The 15,273-nt window shown below is 41.3% G+C and overlaps 1 protein-coding gene across 1 annotated transcript in view; it reads left to right on the top strand.

The window, feature by feature from the left end:
- The window catches only part of LOC139060858 (E3 ubiquitin-protein ligase RNF123-like), a 45,215-nt gene that overhangs the window by 13,188 nt on the left and 16,754 nt on the right, over positions 1-15,273 (top strand). Inside the window, exons 13-22 of the mRNA XM_070540103.1 lie at positions 346-514; positions 1,803-1,903; positions 2,517-2,592; positions 3,679-3,740; positions 5,273-5,344; positions 6,974-7,097; positions 8,472-8,624; positions 10,042-10,184; positions 12,136-12,318; positions 14,959-15,136. Of these exons, the coding sequence (XP_070396204.1) occupies positions 346-514; positions 1,803-1,903; positions 2,517-2,592; positions 3,679-3,740; positions 5,273-5,344; positions 6,974-7,097; positions 8,472-8,624; positions 10,042-10,184; positions 12,136-12,318; positions 14,959-15,136 (1,261 nt within the window). The remainder of the gene's footprint in view (positions 1-345; positions 515-1,802; positions 1,904-2,516; positions 2,593-3,678; positions 3,741-5,272; positions 5,345-6,973; positions 7,098-8,471; positions 8,625-10,041; positions 10,185-12,135; positions 12,319-14,958; positions 15,137-15,273) is intronic.

Raw genomic sequence — 15,273 nt, 5'->3', positions numbered from 1 at the left:
CAAGCATAAATGCTTTTATGTGGAATTGGGGAGCCATTATTTAGTTATGGGGTGTATTACATGGATATATAGCTGTACAGTACAGTTCACTGAGAGTGAGCACCTAGTTGGCAATAAAGCCAGTATATCTGAACCACTTCTACTTTACTGAAAAAAATATGTATCACTGATAAGATGCATTAAGTTGGCATCTGCATGTATATGACATAACTTGCATAACTGTATTCTCTGCAGAGTTTGAATCGCATGTGATATCTGAATTGCAAACCAGTTTCGAAATGCAGACAAATAATATGTAAATGGTTGCAAATAAATGCAAATTTCCTTTCATTTCTGTTGATGCAGCCTCCGGAGATTAAGAAGTGCCTGGAGAACGTGGCCGTGGCGTTGCTGACGGGATTCCGCTTCTCCCCTTGCACTCCCGACTTCCTTCACCAGAAGCGGCACCTTTGCCTCATGCTGAGTGTTTTGCAGCACGACTCATCGCGTCGCTACCTCCTAGAGAGTATTTTATATCCTTTGCACACCTGCCAACTTGTATGGTTTTATCTCAAAGTGGCGCGAAAAGCGATTTGTGCACTAGTGCAATACTTGAAGTGCACCTGCTTAAGAGGCCGTTTATAGTTTCCCTCTGTATAGTGTCCCTCCCACACGCATTCAGTGCTTACTCTCTCCCTTTCCTCTTTCTATTCCACTTTCCCCCACCCCCAGTGTAGGGTAGCAAACCGGGTGCTCTTCTGGTTGACCTCCCTGCCTTTCCTGTCCTTGCTTTATCTCTCTCTCTCTCTCAAAGTGCCCGATACTTAGACATTGTTTGTGATTGTTGTATTGACACACCAATAATTCGACTATTCTTCACTTGCATCCAGTTTAGCGCAAAGCTGGTTTCCAGAGAGTGCAAAATACATTCGCCAGCTGGACTTTTTTAGCCTGATGTATTGGAACTGTTAGATCATTTGGACTTTCCCGAAGTGCAAGTCGCCCACTCCACAACACAAGTGTGTAATGGCAGCTGAACTTTCGGCTGCCATTACATAAATATTTCACAAATAAACATCGTTAATATTTCCGTTTGCAACACCGTATCATTCTGGTTTGCAACTCTAGAGCAGGGTGCATGGGTGCATAAGAAGCGCAGGAATAGTCAATTAAATAAAAATTGCAGAAATAGCGATTTATAGAATTCAGTGAAGCATCTAATAGTACAAGAATGGTAGCATAAAGTAATGGTAATGCATATTATGCCATTATACAGTAATAGAAGGTACTATAATGCTGAGCAACAAGAGTGCACAAATGGCATTACAACAAAACCGCCATCGCTTAAAAATAATAGGATGAATCCAGGTCAACAAGCAGGTAGTTCTTTCAAAATAAGCACATGTACGTGGCACAGGGTATCTAGAAAAAAGAAATAGCCCAGAACATGTAGAATACTTCATTCATAGAATCTGTTATAAGTACAACTTGTCTCAAGCAACGGAAGGATGTTGTAATCAACTTAGTGAGTTTTACAAGAAACGTAGCGAAACAAAACAACTCCAAGGCTATTTGTAGTAAGCGTAACTGGTCACCCTGTTCTGGGTGCTCGTGTTATAGTTGCTGAACAGCTTGATCAGTTATTGCACAAGAGACTGAAACAGCATGTCCAGCTCATTAGTGTGACACAGCACATCGAAGAATGTGGAGGTACATAAGACAAAATTTATGATGAGGGTGCAGCTTTTTTTGCATGCGGCCATGTCATTGACCTCCCTCCCTGGGCCTCCAACTGCTGCATCCTTGACTGCGTGCTCGCACATTCGACAAGATCAAGTTCGCCATGTTCATGGAGGTCAAACCTCCGGACAACGAAACCCTGGCTACGCTTATACCTGATGTGTGGTTCGAGCTTATGGAGGAGGTGAGTTCATACTTCTTTTACCATCTTTTCAAAGCAGTACTGACACAACATTTTCAACTTTTCACTCTTTGCTTTAAATTTGAAGGTTGTGGGAATTGAAAGCCTAGATAATGTACCGCAATCCTCAGAGCACCCTAAATAATTTTCTTTAACAACTTTTCTTCCACAAGCAACTCTAGTTTCGTTCCCTAGGAGGTGTATGTGTCACAACATCGTGACACAGCTGTGGGTCACATGGATGCAGAACATTGAGATGTTTTGGCACTCGCTTCTGCTCGCGTGGTCGTCTGCTACGCTGATGCTCGCTGGACGCAAGAACAAAAGACAAGTAGCACCACTGCCTTCAAGTTTTCGCGCCAGCTTGTCTCGATGTCCTGGATTTTGACACGCCTACTCAGAAAGAATGAGTTAACTGTTATCAACAAAGATCGGGCTGCATTGCATTCTAAAGTAACCAAAAACTTGACCTCGGAAGTTTTGCCGCTTAGGAGAGGAAAATTTCACTTGGTTCTAAGAGTTTTGCTTGTGCTCGTGGTGTTATGTCTCATAGGCCTGTCTTTGCCATATGTTCGGTGCAGTTGCCACATCTGTTTCTTCGTAATTTGTCTTATAGGTACATCCTACAGAGGAGACCTACAGAAAAAATTTGTATGCAGCTGCCAAGCAAAGGCTGAAGGTTATGAGTGCAGGTGAGCATAGTTGAGAATAGGTTGATCTCTTCTGCTATATTTTCTGTGTTTGAGAGGGTTATTTTGTTCAAGACTCGCACAGGGAGGTCGGTATATTGACATGCGCCCTTTTATCTTTAGCCGGCATTTGTCTTTCACTGAACTATTGCTGTTGTCCAGTTGCTGCTGGTCAGAAGGTGTGTCTGCTGCATCCGAAACATCTTTATGTTGCCACTTCTGTAGCAAGAGATACTTGTTTAATCAGATTGCATGTGCAATGGGATTGGTGTTGTGCATTCTTGAATGTGTGTGAGCAATATTGTTTTAGATTCTTTAAACACACTTTTGGACGTGTTTTTCCACTTTTTAACAGTCACTACAGCATGGCAAAATACTATTGAGTTGTTCGAAACTTCCTTTTGCTTGTAGTCATGGCTTATCCAGCAATACCACTGTGAATAATTGTATCCGAAGATGCTGTACTGTTCTCACTGTCATCGTTGTTGTAGCAACGATTTGCTAGCAGTGGAAAGCTCGCAAACAGGGTGTCGAGTATTTGTCTTTCCAGTGAATTTCAAACAAAAGTTCACATGAATTGAAGAAGAGACTGTGAAAAGTGCTATTCTGACTGCTTTTCTTATTTAGTTTGTAGCTACACTCATATTCTTTTGCTGTATAATCATTTTACTGTTCTCAAAGCTTTTGCTTTGAGTCTTCCATTGTTTCTTGGTCAGCAGTTCAAAAAAAAAAAAAAGTTTCTGTGACTCTAGTTGCTTTATATGAAAACTCAGTTAAACTCAATTGAGTTTCAATTACTCTGAAACTGTGTCTGTTTACACTAAAATCCACTTGAATTCTATTGAATTTTCACTGCTCTGATCCGTCTGTTTATATCAAAACACGTTGAATGCTATTGAGTTTCGATTGCTCTGGACTGTCTGTTTATCTCAAAACCCACTTGAATTCTATTAATTTTCACTTGCTCTGAGCTGGCTTCTGCTGCATTTTTGTTTGCACATATTTGTTTTACTTAGTTATAATTTTATGTCTGGCTATTCTACAGTGCGCACAGAAATGTTTGCTAACTAATTTTCTTGTCACATTCAGACATTGAGAACATCCAGCTGAGGATATTGGAGCAACTCACTGTGGATACTGATGCACCGCAGGTATGATATTTAGCATTTTATATCTGTACCAGACGGGCACAAGACAAAAATGGCATTGTTTAGTGCCTTAAAGCTTAATGTCATTGCAATGCTGTGCATTTTCACAACTCAATCAGCCATCGAATATGCAATGTCACTCCCAGCGTCAGCAGTTATTTCGTATTTAGTTTGTAGCCACGCTCATATTCTTTTGCTGTATGATCATTTTGCTGTTCTCAAAGCTTTTGCTTTAAGTCCTCCATTGTTTCTTGGTCAGCAGCTCTAAAAAAAAAAAGTTTCTGTGACTGTAGTTGCTTTATATGAAAACTCAGTTGAGTTTCAATTACTCTGAAACTGTGTCCGTTTACACTAAAATCCACTTGAGTTCTATTGAATTCATGTCATGACATGACAGACACATTTTGGAATAATCTGAAGTAACTGTACATAAAATATGCCTGTTAATATCTTTCATGCCATTTTTGGAACTTTTGCTTGTTGACTTTTTTTTGATGATATTACGATTAGCAAACAAACTTACTGCAATTGCGGCAGTTATGATCATTGCAATGTTCAATGTAAAAAAAAAATGCATTTGCAGCAGCAACCTTAGATACCGCGGCATTAATAAATGTAAGCTTCTATATTCTCACTGGCATTAACCTTGCTGATATGGCATGAATTTATCTCTATAAAATTGCCTTCACAAGCGCACCTCTGTAGTTGTAATCGTGCCAGAGATATAACCTCTCAACAAGGAGAAATCCCGAAGGAAAGAGTTAACACTTCTAGTTCTCTCTAAATCGTGCAATTCTTTCATATTTGTATGGAAAGGAAACGATGTCTCAGAAGAGATTGGAACTAATAATGTGAAGTATGATCCAATTTTTTAATTACTGTAGGGTGTGCAATTATTCGTAAATTTTTTAATACCAGTCCGTTATTATATTCTTCATATTGGTATTCTATTCAAGAACGAAGTATTTGAAATTTTTTCTAATACAAAGTTAGAAGAAAATTGAATGTATTGAATGTATTGCTGGCTCGGTAGGAGTGAAAGTGATTTATTGTGTTTGTTTCCATCTGACCTGCAAATTGTGTGCTCGATTGCGTGCTGTTTAGCACGCTCTTGTAATGGCAGAATTCAGTACATAAGGCAAGCTCAGCCATCAGACAAATGAGCTTTCCGTGAAAACCCATCTACCGTTGGCTCGGTCACTAGTCTGTGAAACAGCAAAAGTGCAACACAGCGCAGTGAAACCGAAGACCGGGTGCAATTGCACAAAGCAGTTTTACCGCAATAAAAGCGCTTCTCTTGAGAGTGTAGATATAATGGGTTGGTCCACGACTGACATGACCATCTACATGATCTCAATGTCCCCTTCAAGGTGCTGTGTGTGTAATTGTACACGCATAGAAAATGCCTCAAAATCAGGAGCGCTGATGAAAGAAATGTAATATTTTAAACGCATCGGGTGAATTTTAAAGCACTTCTGATTGGGCCTCACTCATCGATGGGTAATCACAATTTTCTTTTTTCTCTCCTTGCTTAGGGTCAGACCAGCCGTGATCTGTTTCTTGCAAAGTTCGAGGCCTTTGTCAAGGAAAATACTCCAGGAAGCAGGGTGGGTACTATTGTCACATTCTTCAGTTGCCTGCAAAACATTCTACTGACAGTTTTTTTTTTGTAGACTGTATACTGTAGTCTGTTTTTTATAGACTGTAGCAGCGAAAGGAAGGCTGCAGAGGCAAAGCACACACAAGTAAAGACTGCGCCTGTAATAACTCCCACATTCTCGTTCACTTTAGTCCAAGCTGTTGAAGAGAGCCCATTGACATCTTATTTACAACAGCAAAGCAAGACAAAATACCACCACTGAATGCTAAATTTGAAGTTTTTCTGTTTTTTTTCCCCTTTCCACGTTTGTTCAAATGCGAGTGCATTGCATGTTCAAGCTGCACTTATTCCATATCCCTTTTAAGAAACCGAAAGCACTGTCAAACGCTGCCAAACTGTCAAACACTGCCAAGCACACATGCTGATATCAGCAGAAAAAAAAGACGATCCTGCTTACATGAGAAAAGCGCAAGTATGATGCCTCCAGCAGACCAGAAAAGGGTCGATTCGATTACCTGTTGGCAGCATGCCTTAGCATTACCTGAACTATGCTAAATTGCAGAGAGGCTCTTTGCACCGTCATTAATACGCAACCATGCATTTGTTCTGGTCAAATGGGATTGGCACGTTGGTTTTTCAGCTGTGCAGCCAGCCAAGTCAAGCTGCTGGCCGTAGCCACCATTTCCATTTAGAATGGTGTTTCAGGTTGTTCTTGCTGTATATTCTACATTTTTTGCTGCCAGAATACACATTTTGAGCTGTGAGCGAACGAATGTTCTCTTTGCTGTCACTGAAGTTGTCTGCAATCTTGTAATCTTGGTTTCATTATAGGCTGTGGAATGCACATTGAAGTTAGCCGTAACCAATGAGATTTTAGGTTTACTTTGTTGTATCCAATAATCTGTTACATTCGTGTTTGTTATGTTGAGAGTCATCTGTAATCAACATGGTATACATAACAGTAGCAGATCCTTGCGTTCCCGCTAAACCTCCTACAGGCTGTTACAAACATGCCTTTCTAGAAAAATTTTTCTCGTGGTCGACATCAAAAAGACTTAACATTAACTAATGTGCATGAATGATAGTCGGGCATTCATGCGAGAATTCCTCTCTTCGAGTACTGTCATCATTAGCTTAATTTTATTTCCTCCGCTGGAACAAGTCCTTATTTGCGAAATAATTACTGGCTGAAATAGTCCTTTGGTCTCAATATGTTGTTTCTGTCTTACACTGCCACATTTTATTTACTCAAAACTGGTTGAGTCAGCTATAGTCGAGTTTCAGAAAGCACCCACGCATGTTGAACGCTTTTATTTACAACTGAAACATTGTTTAATGAAAACCAAATCTTTATATCTGATGGCATGGAATAAACATTAAGTCAGCTGTAATAAATAACTTGGCTGCATATAATTTGCCATTTAGGCTAGTTTGATAGTGGTAGCAGTTGGTTTCTGTTGGTTCCAGCAAGCACCCAATAGCAGGGCTAACTTGAAACCACTTAGATCGTTGGGTTCCACTTATTAGTTTCACGCAGGAATGTGTAGTGTGCCCGTTTTTCATATTTTGTCATTTTCAACTTTTACTGACCTTTTGTTCATTCTGTCCTTGTCGCATGTGCGACCCTCCTTTCCAGACCTTGACCCTTGACCTGTGTCCAAACGCGGTCGCCCTGGCTTTCTTCCACCGACTTCTGGCCCTGGTCCGTCGGTGCCTTCCCGTCTTCCACACTAGCAGCGGTCAGCTGCTTCAAGAACACAGTAGGACCCCTTGTGTCATCCGGCATTCGTCCGGAGTTCCAATTATATCTATTTAGTTGAACAAGCTGACTCGCTCAGTGTCGAAGAATCCTGTGGAATGAATTGTGTCATCCACGTCACAGAGCCTACATTCTTTCCTTTCTTTTTTCTTTCTTTTCGTATTCGTGCTGGAATCTTCATTATAAATTGTTCTTGAATATAATATGCAGACTTTGCTTTCGCTATTATTGTGATTTAATGCTCATATAAACCTTGGTACTGGGCTAGCATATCCTGTGTTCTGAGCATGAGGTCGTGGGATTGAATCCTGGCCACGGTGGCCGTATTGCGATGGGGGCGAAATGCGAAAACACCCATGTACTTAAATTTAGGTGCACGTTAAAGAACCCCAGGTGGTCGAAATTTCCAGAGTCCTCCGCTACAGCGTGCCTCATAATCAGAAAGTGGTTTTCGCACATAAAACCCCCCCGAAACTTTTTTTTTTTATATATTCTGTGTTGAAACCCATTTGACTGGGCAAGACAGGTGAAAAAAAAAAAATGGCTGTGGCTTAGGTAAGGTTAAGCCCAGGATGCGAAGCATACTAGCCTTTATTTTAGTTGTTGAACCACTGTTTAGCCTGGTGAACTGCTGTTGCTTGGCTATATTTGGTTCGGCTAGACGAAGAAACAACTCATGCATTACTTCTTCGCCTTCAAGAGTGGAACGCGACAGCGTTCCCGTCGACCCGCCAAGGGGTGTAAGACAATGGGCTACAGGGCAGCGACTACGCGCCCCGCATTGGACGCGGTGAGCGTCGAGCAAAGCAGCGTTCGGCGCGGCAACGAAATGTGCGCCTGAGCAAGAGACGCACGCCTTAGAAACAGCGCGTTTCTAAGGCAACACCGCATTCACTAGAGGCGCTTTTGTACCGCTTTGAAGCGTTGTACTCGTGGCTCAGTGGTAGCGTCTCCGTCCCACACTCCGGAGACCCTGGTTCGATTCCCACCCAGCCCGTCTTGCAAGAGTTGAGCCAAAGCCACTTCTCCTCTGTCGTGACGTCACGGTGTCACGTGATTTCATGGTCACCGCCGCGCCTGAGGAGCTGGGTTGAGCCCTCGTAATATGCTTCGCATAAAAAAAAACGCTGCTCACATTAATGCAACCTGTAGGGCATGATGCTTTTGGCAACTAATGACACTCAGCATAGAATCTAAGGCTTATGATGTTGACTTTACTCGATTGATTATATTACAGCTTTAGCAGGGCAGGATCAGGCTGTGCAGATGATGTGCTTTTGTTGAGTATTGAGTATGTGTATGTTGAGTATTGTTGTTGTTGTTGAGTGTATTGCATTGTTGAAGCGATCCTAATGGAAATGGTTATCCTCTGTAGATTTGTACATTCCGGCTGCCTTATTTATGACTACAATTGGAACGGGCCCCGAAGTTTCCCACGTCGGCGACACTCCTGATCAGAGGATAGTGGCGTCGGAAATACCGATCCCACCGTCCAACCGAACAGTGAGGCCGATGCAGCAGAGCGCTGGTAGGCATCCTGCAGCTGTTCATTTTTTCGTGTGCCCGTATATTCTGTGAAGTTGTTTTGCCCTTTCCAAGAAAGGAGGCTTCTGCCTCGTGTTTGTACACGTTACAAACTTCAAACCTTTCTTTCATTTATTCTGGATAAACATGAACACCTTAATGATCGAATGTTAAAACTTGGCAACCAAGTGGCTATGGTGTCGTGCTGCAGATCTCGTGCTCATGGGTTTGACTCCGGCTGAGGCAGCCACATCTCAACGAAGGCAAAGTGCAGAAATGCTTGTGTGCCCAGATTTAAGTGCAACTTAATAAAACCACACCGTAGCATGCCTCATAAGCAGCTCGGGATTGTGGCACGTAAAACCCCGGAATTATGTTTCTTTAATCTGAGGTAAAATGAATAATGGAGATATTTTGTAAAAAACAGATAGCAAAATTTTCTTCCTTTCCTAATGATTGCTCTGTGCCGAGTTCCTCTGTTGTCTTATCTCTATCTTGTCTGTTCTACCTGTGTGAATACCTGAAGTTGTACCGACATGGAATTTTCGGCTTGTCATGTTCTTCTGCATTAAACAAAGGTCCAAACCCTCTGAACCATTGAAGAAATACTTTTAAGTGCCAGAATGCCATAAATAATTTACTGTAATACTTGTTTCTGCAAAACAGTTTCAGTTTCAGTACCCAGTAGGTAGACATACTAGCTTGCTCCATTCCGCAGACCACTCAGACTTCCACGCGTAATCACAAAAAATGCACGCAGCGGCCTTGTTTATTTTTTAATCAGTAACACCATCATGCCTAGCCTTACTGCTACACGACATCAGCAAATCTCACTCTTTATCGTGATGTCCTGATAACGTCAGATGATGCCAGGTGCAGCATTTCAAGACAACTTTAGTATCAAATTAAAGTATATCTTATAATGTGTTTCCCAACCTTCTTGCTTGCCAAGGCTCGCACTTTTATGAGAGAGGAGTGGTTGGTAGAGTTTTTACAACTTCGTAAATTTGTGTCAGTACATTGCTGGGCATATATGAAAAATCACATTTTCGTACCTTGCTGTCAACTACACGCTGACTCTGTGTAAATGTTGCATTGCCCATAGCTATTTTCATGTGAATATTTTTTTTTTAATTTTTACCGTGCACAATTCTTGTAGTATTTCTGAATGAATTATTTGTTACGTGTTGCTTTGTAGTGGCCTTCATGAGCCCTGTCAAGTTCTTGTATCTTTTAGCCAAGGCGACCAGTCAGTGTATTCACTGGTGATGAATGAAGTGAACCTAACTGAAGTAAAGGCACGCTGGTGTGCATTAGTTACCTGTATGACGTCACCACTTGGATGTTCTGTGAATTGGCCAGTGTTCATCAGTATGCCTGGCATAAATTAGTACACCGACGACAACTATTGCAACTTTCAGGTGGCAACACAGTACATGTGGAAAATGAAACGTCAGCAACAGCCTACGAAGCCAAAGAGGAAGACAAGAGCATCAAGATTCTGCAACTTCTTGATGGAATCGTGCGATTATACTGCCTCTGTGGCCATGCCCAGTTTGTCAAGGCAAGTGCTATTGAAAGAATCGTTTCTAAGGTGGCTTGTAAGAACAGGTCACGCACATTCATTATGTTCATGGATGTGCATGTCAGTGAGTAGTTTGTTACTGTTAGAGTAATTGTTTTTGACTCTTTGAACACTGTCAGGAATCAGTCTGATGTTTATTGTCCAGGTGAAAGCATCAGTGAACACATTTTTGAATATATAAAACTTAAGCATACAGAATTAGGTTTTTCTTGGTATGCTGTGGTGTGTCAGTTATGTCGGGAGTATTGCCATGGCCACTGAAGTTCAAGATATGAGCAAGTTTTGGCACTTAAGTGAGCTACATTTCCATATGAGGTGTCAGGTGTCATGTCAGTGTGAATTCAGCTAAACTCATCAGTGTTGAAATGTGCTATTTGCGGTGTCTGTTGGATTGGATGTTTGCCGCTTCAATATGTCGTTGGCTATGATGTTCACCAAGGCCTATACTGCCCAGCTAACTGTTTGCGAACAGGGCTTTACAAGGAGTGCAGCACATTTGTTCTGCTCACACGGAATATGGTGTTGGGATTGTAATAGCAGTTATTACTTGTGCATATTGGGAATCATTCTGATGTCGGCTAACAGGCCAAAAATTGGCACATTGCTACAGCAAATGCAGCCCTTGCATATGACCTCACGCTCATACACCGATGATGTTTTAGGGCACAAACAGTGACAGTGAGTTTCACACAGTGGTCTGTTCCCAGCCACTCCAACAACCATTAGAAAATGTTCGTCACAGCTGTAGTGTCTAGGACACTAGGCCTAACCAGCACCACTTTGTCGATAGTCTGCTATCGTGTTTCGATTTGTTGCCGAGTCAATGTGGCATCAGCTATGTTCACAACTGCCATGTTTGCAATATTGTATGAATGGAGCACGTCCAAAACATTTTGTGACACACCCTGTGGCACAGGGAATTTCTCTTGTCATTACGTTGATTCTAGTTGTAGGCGGTGACATTGCAGGGAGTCCAATTAATCTCACCAGTGTGAAAAATTGGCGGTGACTGTCTGACATTTTTGCTACCAGAGTATACATTGTGAGTCACGTGCAAAAAAAAAAAGAAATTGCTTTGTGATAATTGACACTGGTCAGATTGCAAATTTCTAGCTTCCTTGTAGCAGGAGAATACTCCATTTAAATAAAGCATGAACAACCAAAATTTAGATTTACTTCATTATATCTGATAATTCATTATATCCATGTTATGTCATTATATACTTTACAGTGGTGTTCAACTGTTTAGGTGATGTGAGCTATGGAAGAAACCTTAAACCTTATGCAACATTTTAAAGATACGTTTCTTCACATGTCTACAGTGCAACATGCTGTGATGGTGGCATCAAGGTAATAGCTGTGTAGTGCAGTTCACTAGGAACAGAGATTATTTTGGTTACTGTCTACAAACGTAGGTGCACAAAATAGGCTTGTGCATAATTAATATATAGCTATAATGATCATATTTTGCAACTTTGGCGTTTTGATTACACATGTACTTCACAGTGAAATTTTGTCAGTCTATGGGCTGTGATTATCTGTTGCATAACATGTCAGTGATGTAGGCACATCAGAATTAACTGCAATATGTAGCATTAATTACACATTAAATAAGCAAACACATTATTACCAATACAACATGGTAATACATTGTAGAATAACCACTGTACGGTTACAATGTTGGGACTTCACAACTTGCATTATTATTACAAATGAACTCCACAGTATACAAATTTAGATTGATCTGCGAGCAGGGATTACCTTTGTTGTATAACATATCAGTAGCGTAGGTATACTAGCATCAACTACACATTTAATGGTTTAGCAATAATTGTAGCATTAACTAAACAGTAAATGCATTTGCAAAAATTGTAGAGCTAGCCGTACAACGCAAGCTGCTTATGCTCTGCCTCTCTTCTCGTGCCCGCAGATGAGTGCTGTGAAGGACAACATGCGGGACTACCTCAGAGCTGTGCAAGAGGTCAGGAGGAACAGCGCCTGGGGCGAGAGAGATGTGGCCGAGGCTCTGAGCAAGGTGGAGCAAGTCTTTGGCGAAACGCTCAGCGAACAGGCCCGTCACGTTGCCTGGCTGTCAGTGGTGGTATTCTCCAAGGTGCGGGCAAACATCGTGTCTACAACATATTTTAATGTTAATTATTGTTTGCCTGTTACCAGGAACCTTGCAGTAGGTTCCTGTCTCGCCTCGTTTGGGAAACTCTTCAGTGATAATAGAAACATACCCAATGATAGGATTTGAACCAGGGTCACCCATTGTAATAGCCAGATGTTCTGCCCGTTAGGTGGAACAGGTAGGTGAAACAACAGTAGGTGAAAGTATGGAACGGGGGAAGGGCAACCTTACGACTCCTATTTTCTTGTCGCAGTTGGCACTTTGAGACAATTCTTGCATTCGTCATGTTGCATCTGTCATGTCACATAGCACCAATGTGCTTATGAAAGCAAGAGCACGCCAATTTCTAATGTCCTTTCCTTGCAACAGATAGCATTTTATGTGACATTGTGCCAGCTTCACGATTATCCCATTCGCTGCCTTTAGGTTCGGCCCATGTCATAATGGGGCAAGTTGTAATGTTTCATCGCTTAAGCATAATGAATCAGTTGTCGTGGTATCATCATCGTTGTCATGGCATCGTCATTATGCTGTCGCCACGAAACTGTTGCTACACACACAATTGCTCGCATATTTTATTGGCATTCCCTTCGAAACAGGTCGGCGAGAAATGGTCAGCTAGCCATTACGTGGACACATTGCACCATCTGGTAACACTTTAGAGAAACCTAAACAAGGCTGGACAACCAGCTACTTGCAAAATGCTTTCCATTACATTGATTCTCACTGCGCATGCATATATATATTTTCTTGAGTTATAATTTCTCCTCAGTTTAAGCTTGCCTTAGTATTTTCCTAAAAAGAGAACAATGTTGAAAGGAATAATTTTGTAACACTTTCAACACTTAGTGCACTACTATACTTAATTTGTATTGATCATCTTGATAGCACTGATAGTTCATTCTTTCTAAATACAAGTGAGCTAGGAACTGAATTCGCTGCATCCAGACTTTTTAAGCACTTCACAATTCCGGCTCTGTTGTGACTGCACTGTAGAATAATAGAGCACACACTCTTTAAGTGGAGACCTGCAATGGTTGCTTAGTGGCTATGGTGTCGCGAGGTAGTTGGATCGGATCCCGGCCACGACGGCCGAATTTCGATGGGGGCAACATGTGAAAAACCCGTGTACTTAAATTTATGTGCATGGTAAAGAACCCCAGGTCATCAAAATTATTCTGGAATCCCCAACTACGGCGTGCCTCATAATCAGATCATGGTTTTAGAACGTAAACTCCACAATTTAACACTCTTTAAGTGATGTTTCAGTGCAATGTGATAAGCTTATTTAGTTGATCTCCATTGATTTTGTGGTTGTTTGGGCCAGCAATGTTAGTTGAGTTGACCATGGTGACTAGATGGCCTGTTACTAACAATTTAACCACTGGGTGGTTAAAGATTTCAATAATTGTTAATGCCAACAGTGGTTAGCTGTATCACCCTGCATACATTGGTTTACTTATTGCTACATTTTCTTGCTGGTGACCGCTTTCATCGGATTGTCACTGTTATCAAGTTATCAATCGGCGCAAGGCATGCTTACTGCATCTGAAATTTTATGAACATTTTTGACAGTTTGATAGTGAGAGAGGCACAACTAATTGTATTTCATATACATTTTAACCCTTTACCTCCCAGTGACAAGTATAGTAGTCGTGAAATTTTGTACCAATGATGACTATTGTTGTCACAAACAAAAATTTGTCACAGTGAACCTATGATGACTATACTTGTCCTATTGCATCTAGTTGTGATTCCTGACACTAGATGACCACACTTATCCATGTTGTGCCATTTGTGTCTTGCCTTTCATTATATTGCTGCCTCTGACACCCCCGCATAAAGCTTGGCTGCCTCCTCGAAATGAGGCAATGAACGCATGTGTAAAAGAAAGTATTTTGATGACTCCTCATTAGACAACAGCTTTGTAAAGTTTTGCACAGAAACGGAAAGGGATGTGTTCTCAGTCTCATGGTGTCGATTGTGTGGATGGACCAGAGGACCTTGCAGCTGCCCGTGAGTCTACCATATGGACACAGCCCACTAACTGCTTTAGGAGCTGTGGAAAAGTAGCCACTATTCATGCGCATGTTTTTACACCATTTAGGTTATTCTTTCTTTGTATTCCCTTTTCTCATAGTGTATCGAGCCCTGCGAAATGCTTTTTTTGCAAGACACTAGGGCCATGCAGTTTGTGAAATAAAGGAACCCCATTGAATTGAAATAATGGTGCTGTTTTAGTCAGGAAAAAAATCTATCCTGAGTGAAAATGAGTCAAAAAATATTTCTAGTACATGAGGTAAGATTTTCTTTTTTCGCAGTAGGGAAAGGATTAAATAACATTGTACAATCTTCGTAAGAACTGGTGACTTCTCTAGAATCTGTAGTGACACCTGTAGAGATGGACTTGAACCATGAATTTGGATTCGACAGTCGTTGACTGTTTCTCGCAACTATCATCACTTAAAGTTGCCTTACTTTACAGGTATAAGTTTGCTCACTAAAGCTTTAGATTCGTTTTGTTTATTATTCCTGGTAGCGCATATGCTTTTTCACCATCATGAATAAGATAAAATCTTCAATGTCAATGTTTGTTCTTTCACTTTTGGTCTCTTGTTTTAGGAGAAGCAGAACGACATTTACTGGCTACTGAACATTGTGTTGAAAACTCTTGAGGAAGCGTCCTCCGCAGGCGTGGAGTTTTGCTTCGTGCCAGAGTATCACGTCGAAGCGTGCATGAAGTTGTTAACGACTCTGAGTGTCCACTTCCTGCCAACATGCCAGTTGAGCGATATCCCAGGTAAACAAGCACCATTTTAGTTTTTAGCGCTGTGCAAATTTGTGAATCCGTGCAATTGGCTGTTCATTAAATTCACTTTGTCATAAAGTCAAGGACTGCTCATTCTGTGAGTAAGGTTGAAGTCATGATCAGTTTAT

Source organism: Dermacentor albipictus, chromosome 6, assembly GCF_038994185.2.
Source record: "Dermacentor albipictus isolate Rhodes 1998 colony chromosome 6, USDA_Dalb.pri_finalv2, whole genome shotgun sequence".
Lineage (NCBI taxonomy): Eukaryota > Metazoa > Arthropoda > Arachnida > Ixodida > Ixodidae > Dermacentor > Dermacentor albipictus.
Note: the sequence above shows the minus strand (reverse complement) of the source record. Positions and strands in the feature narration are given on the sequence as shown.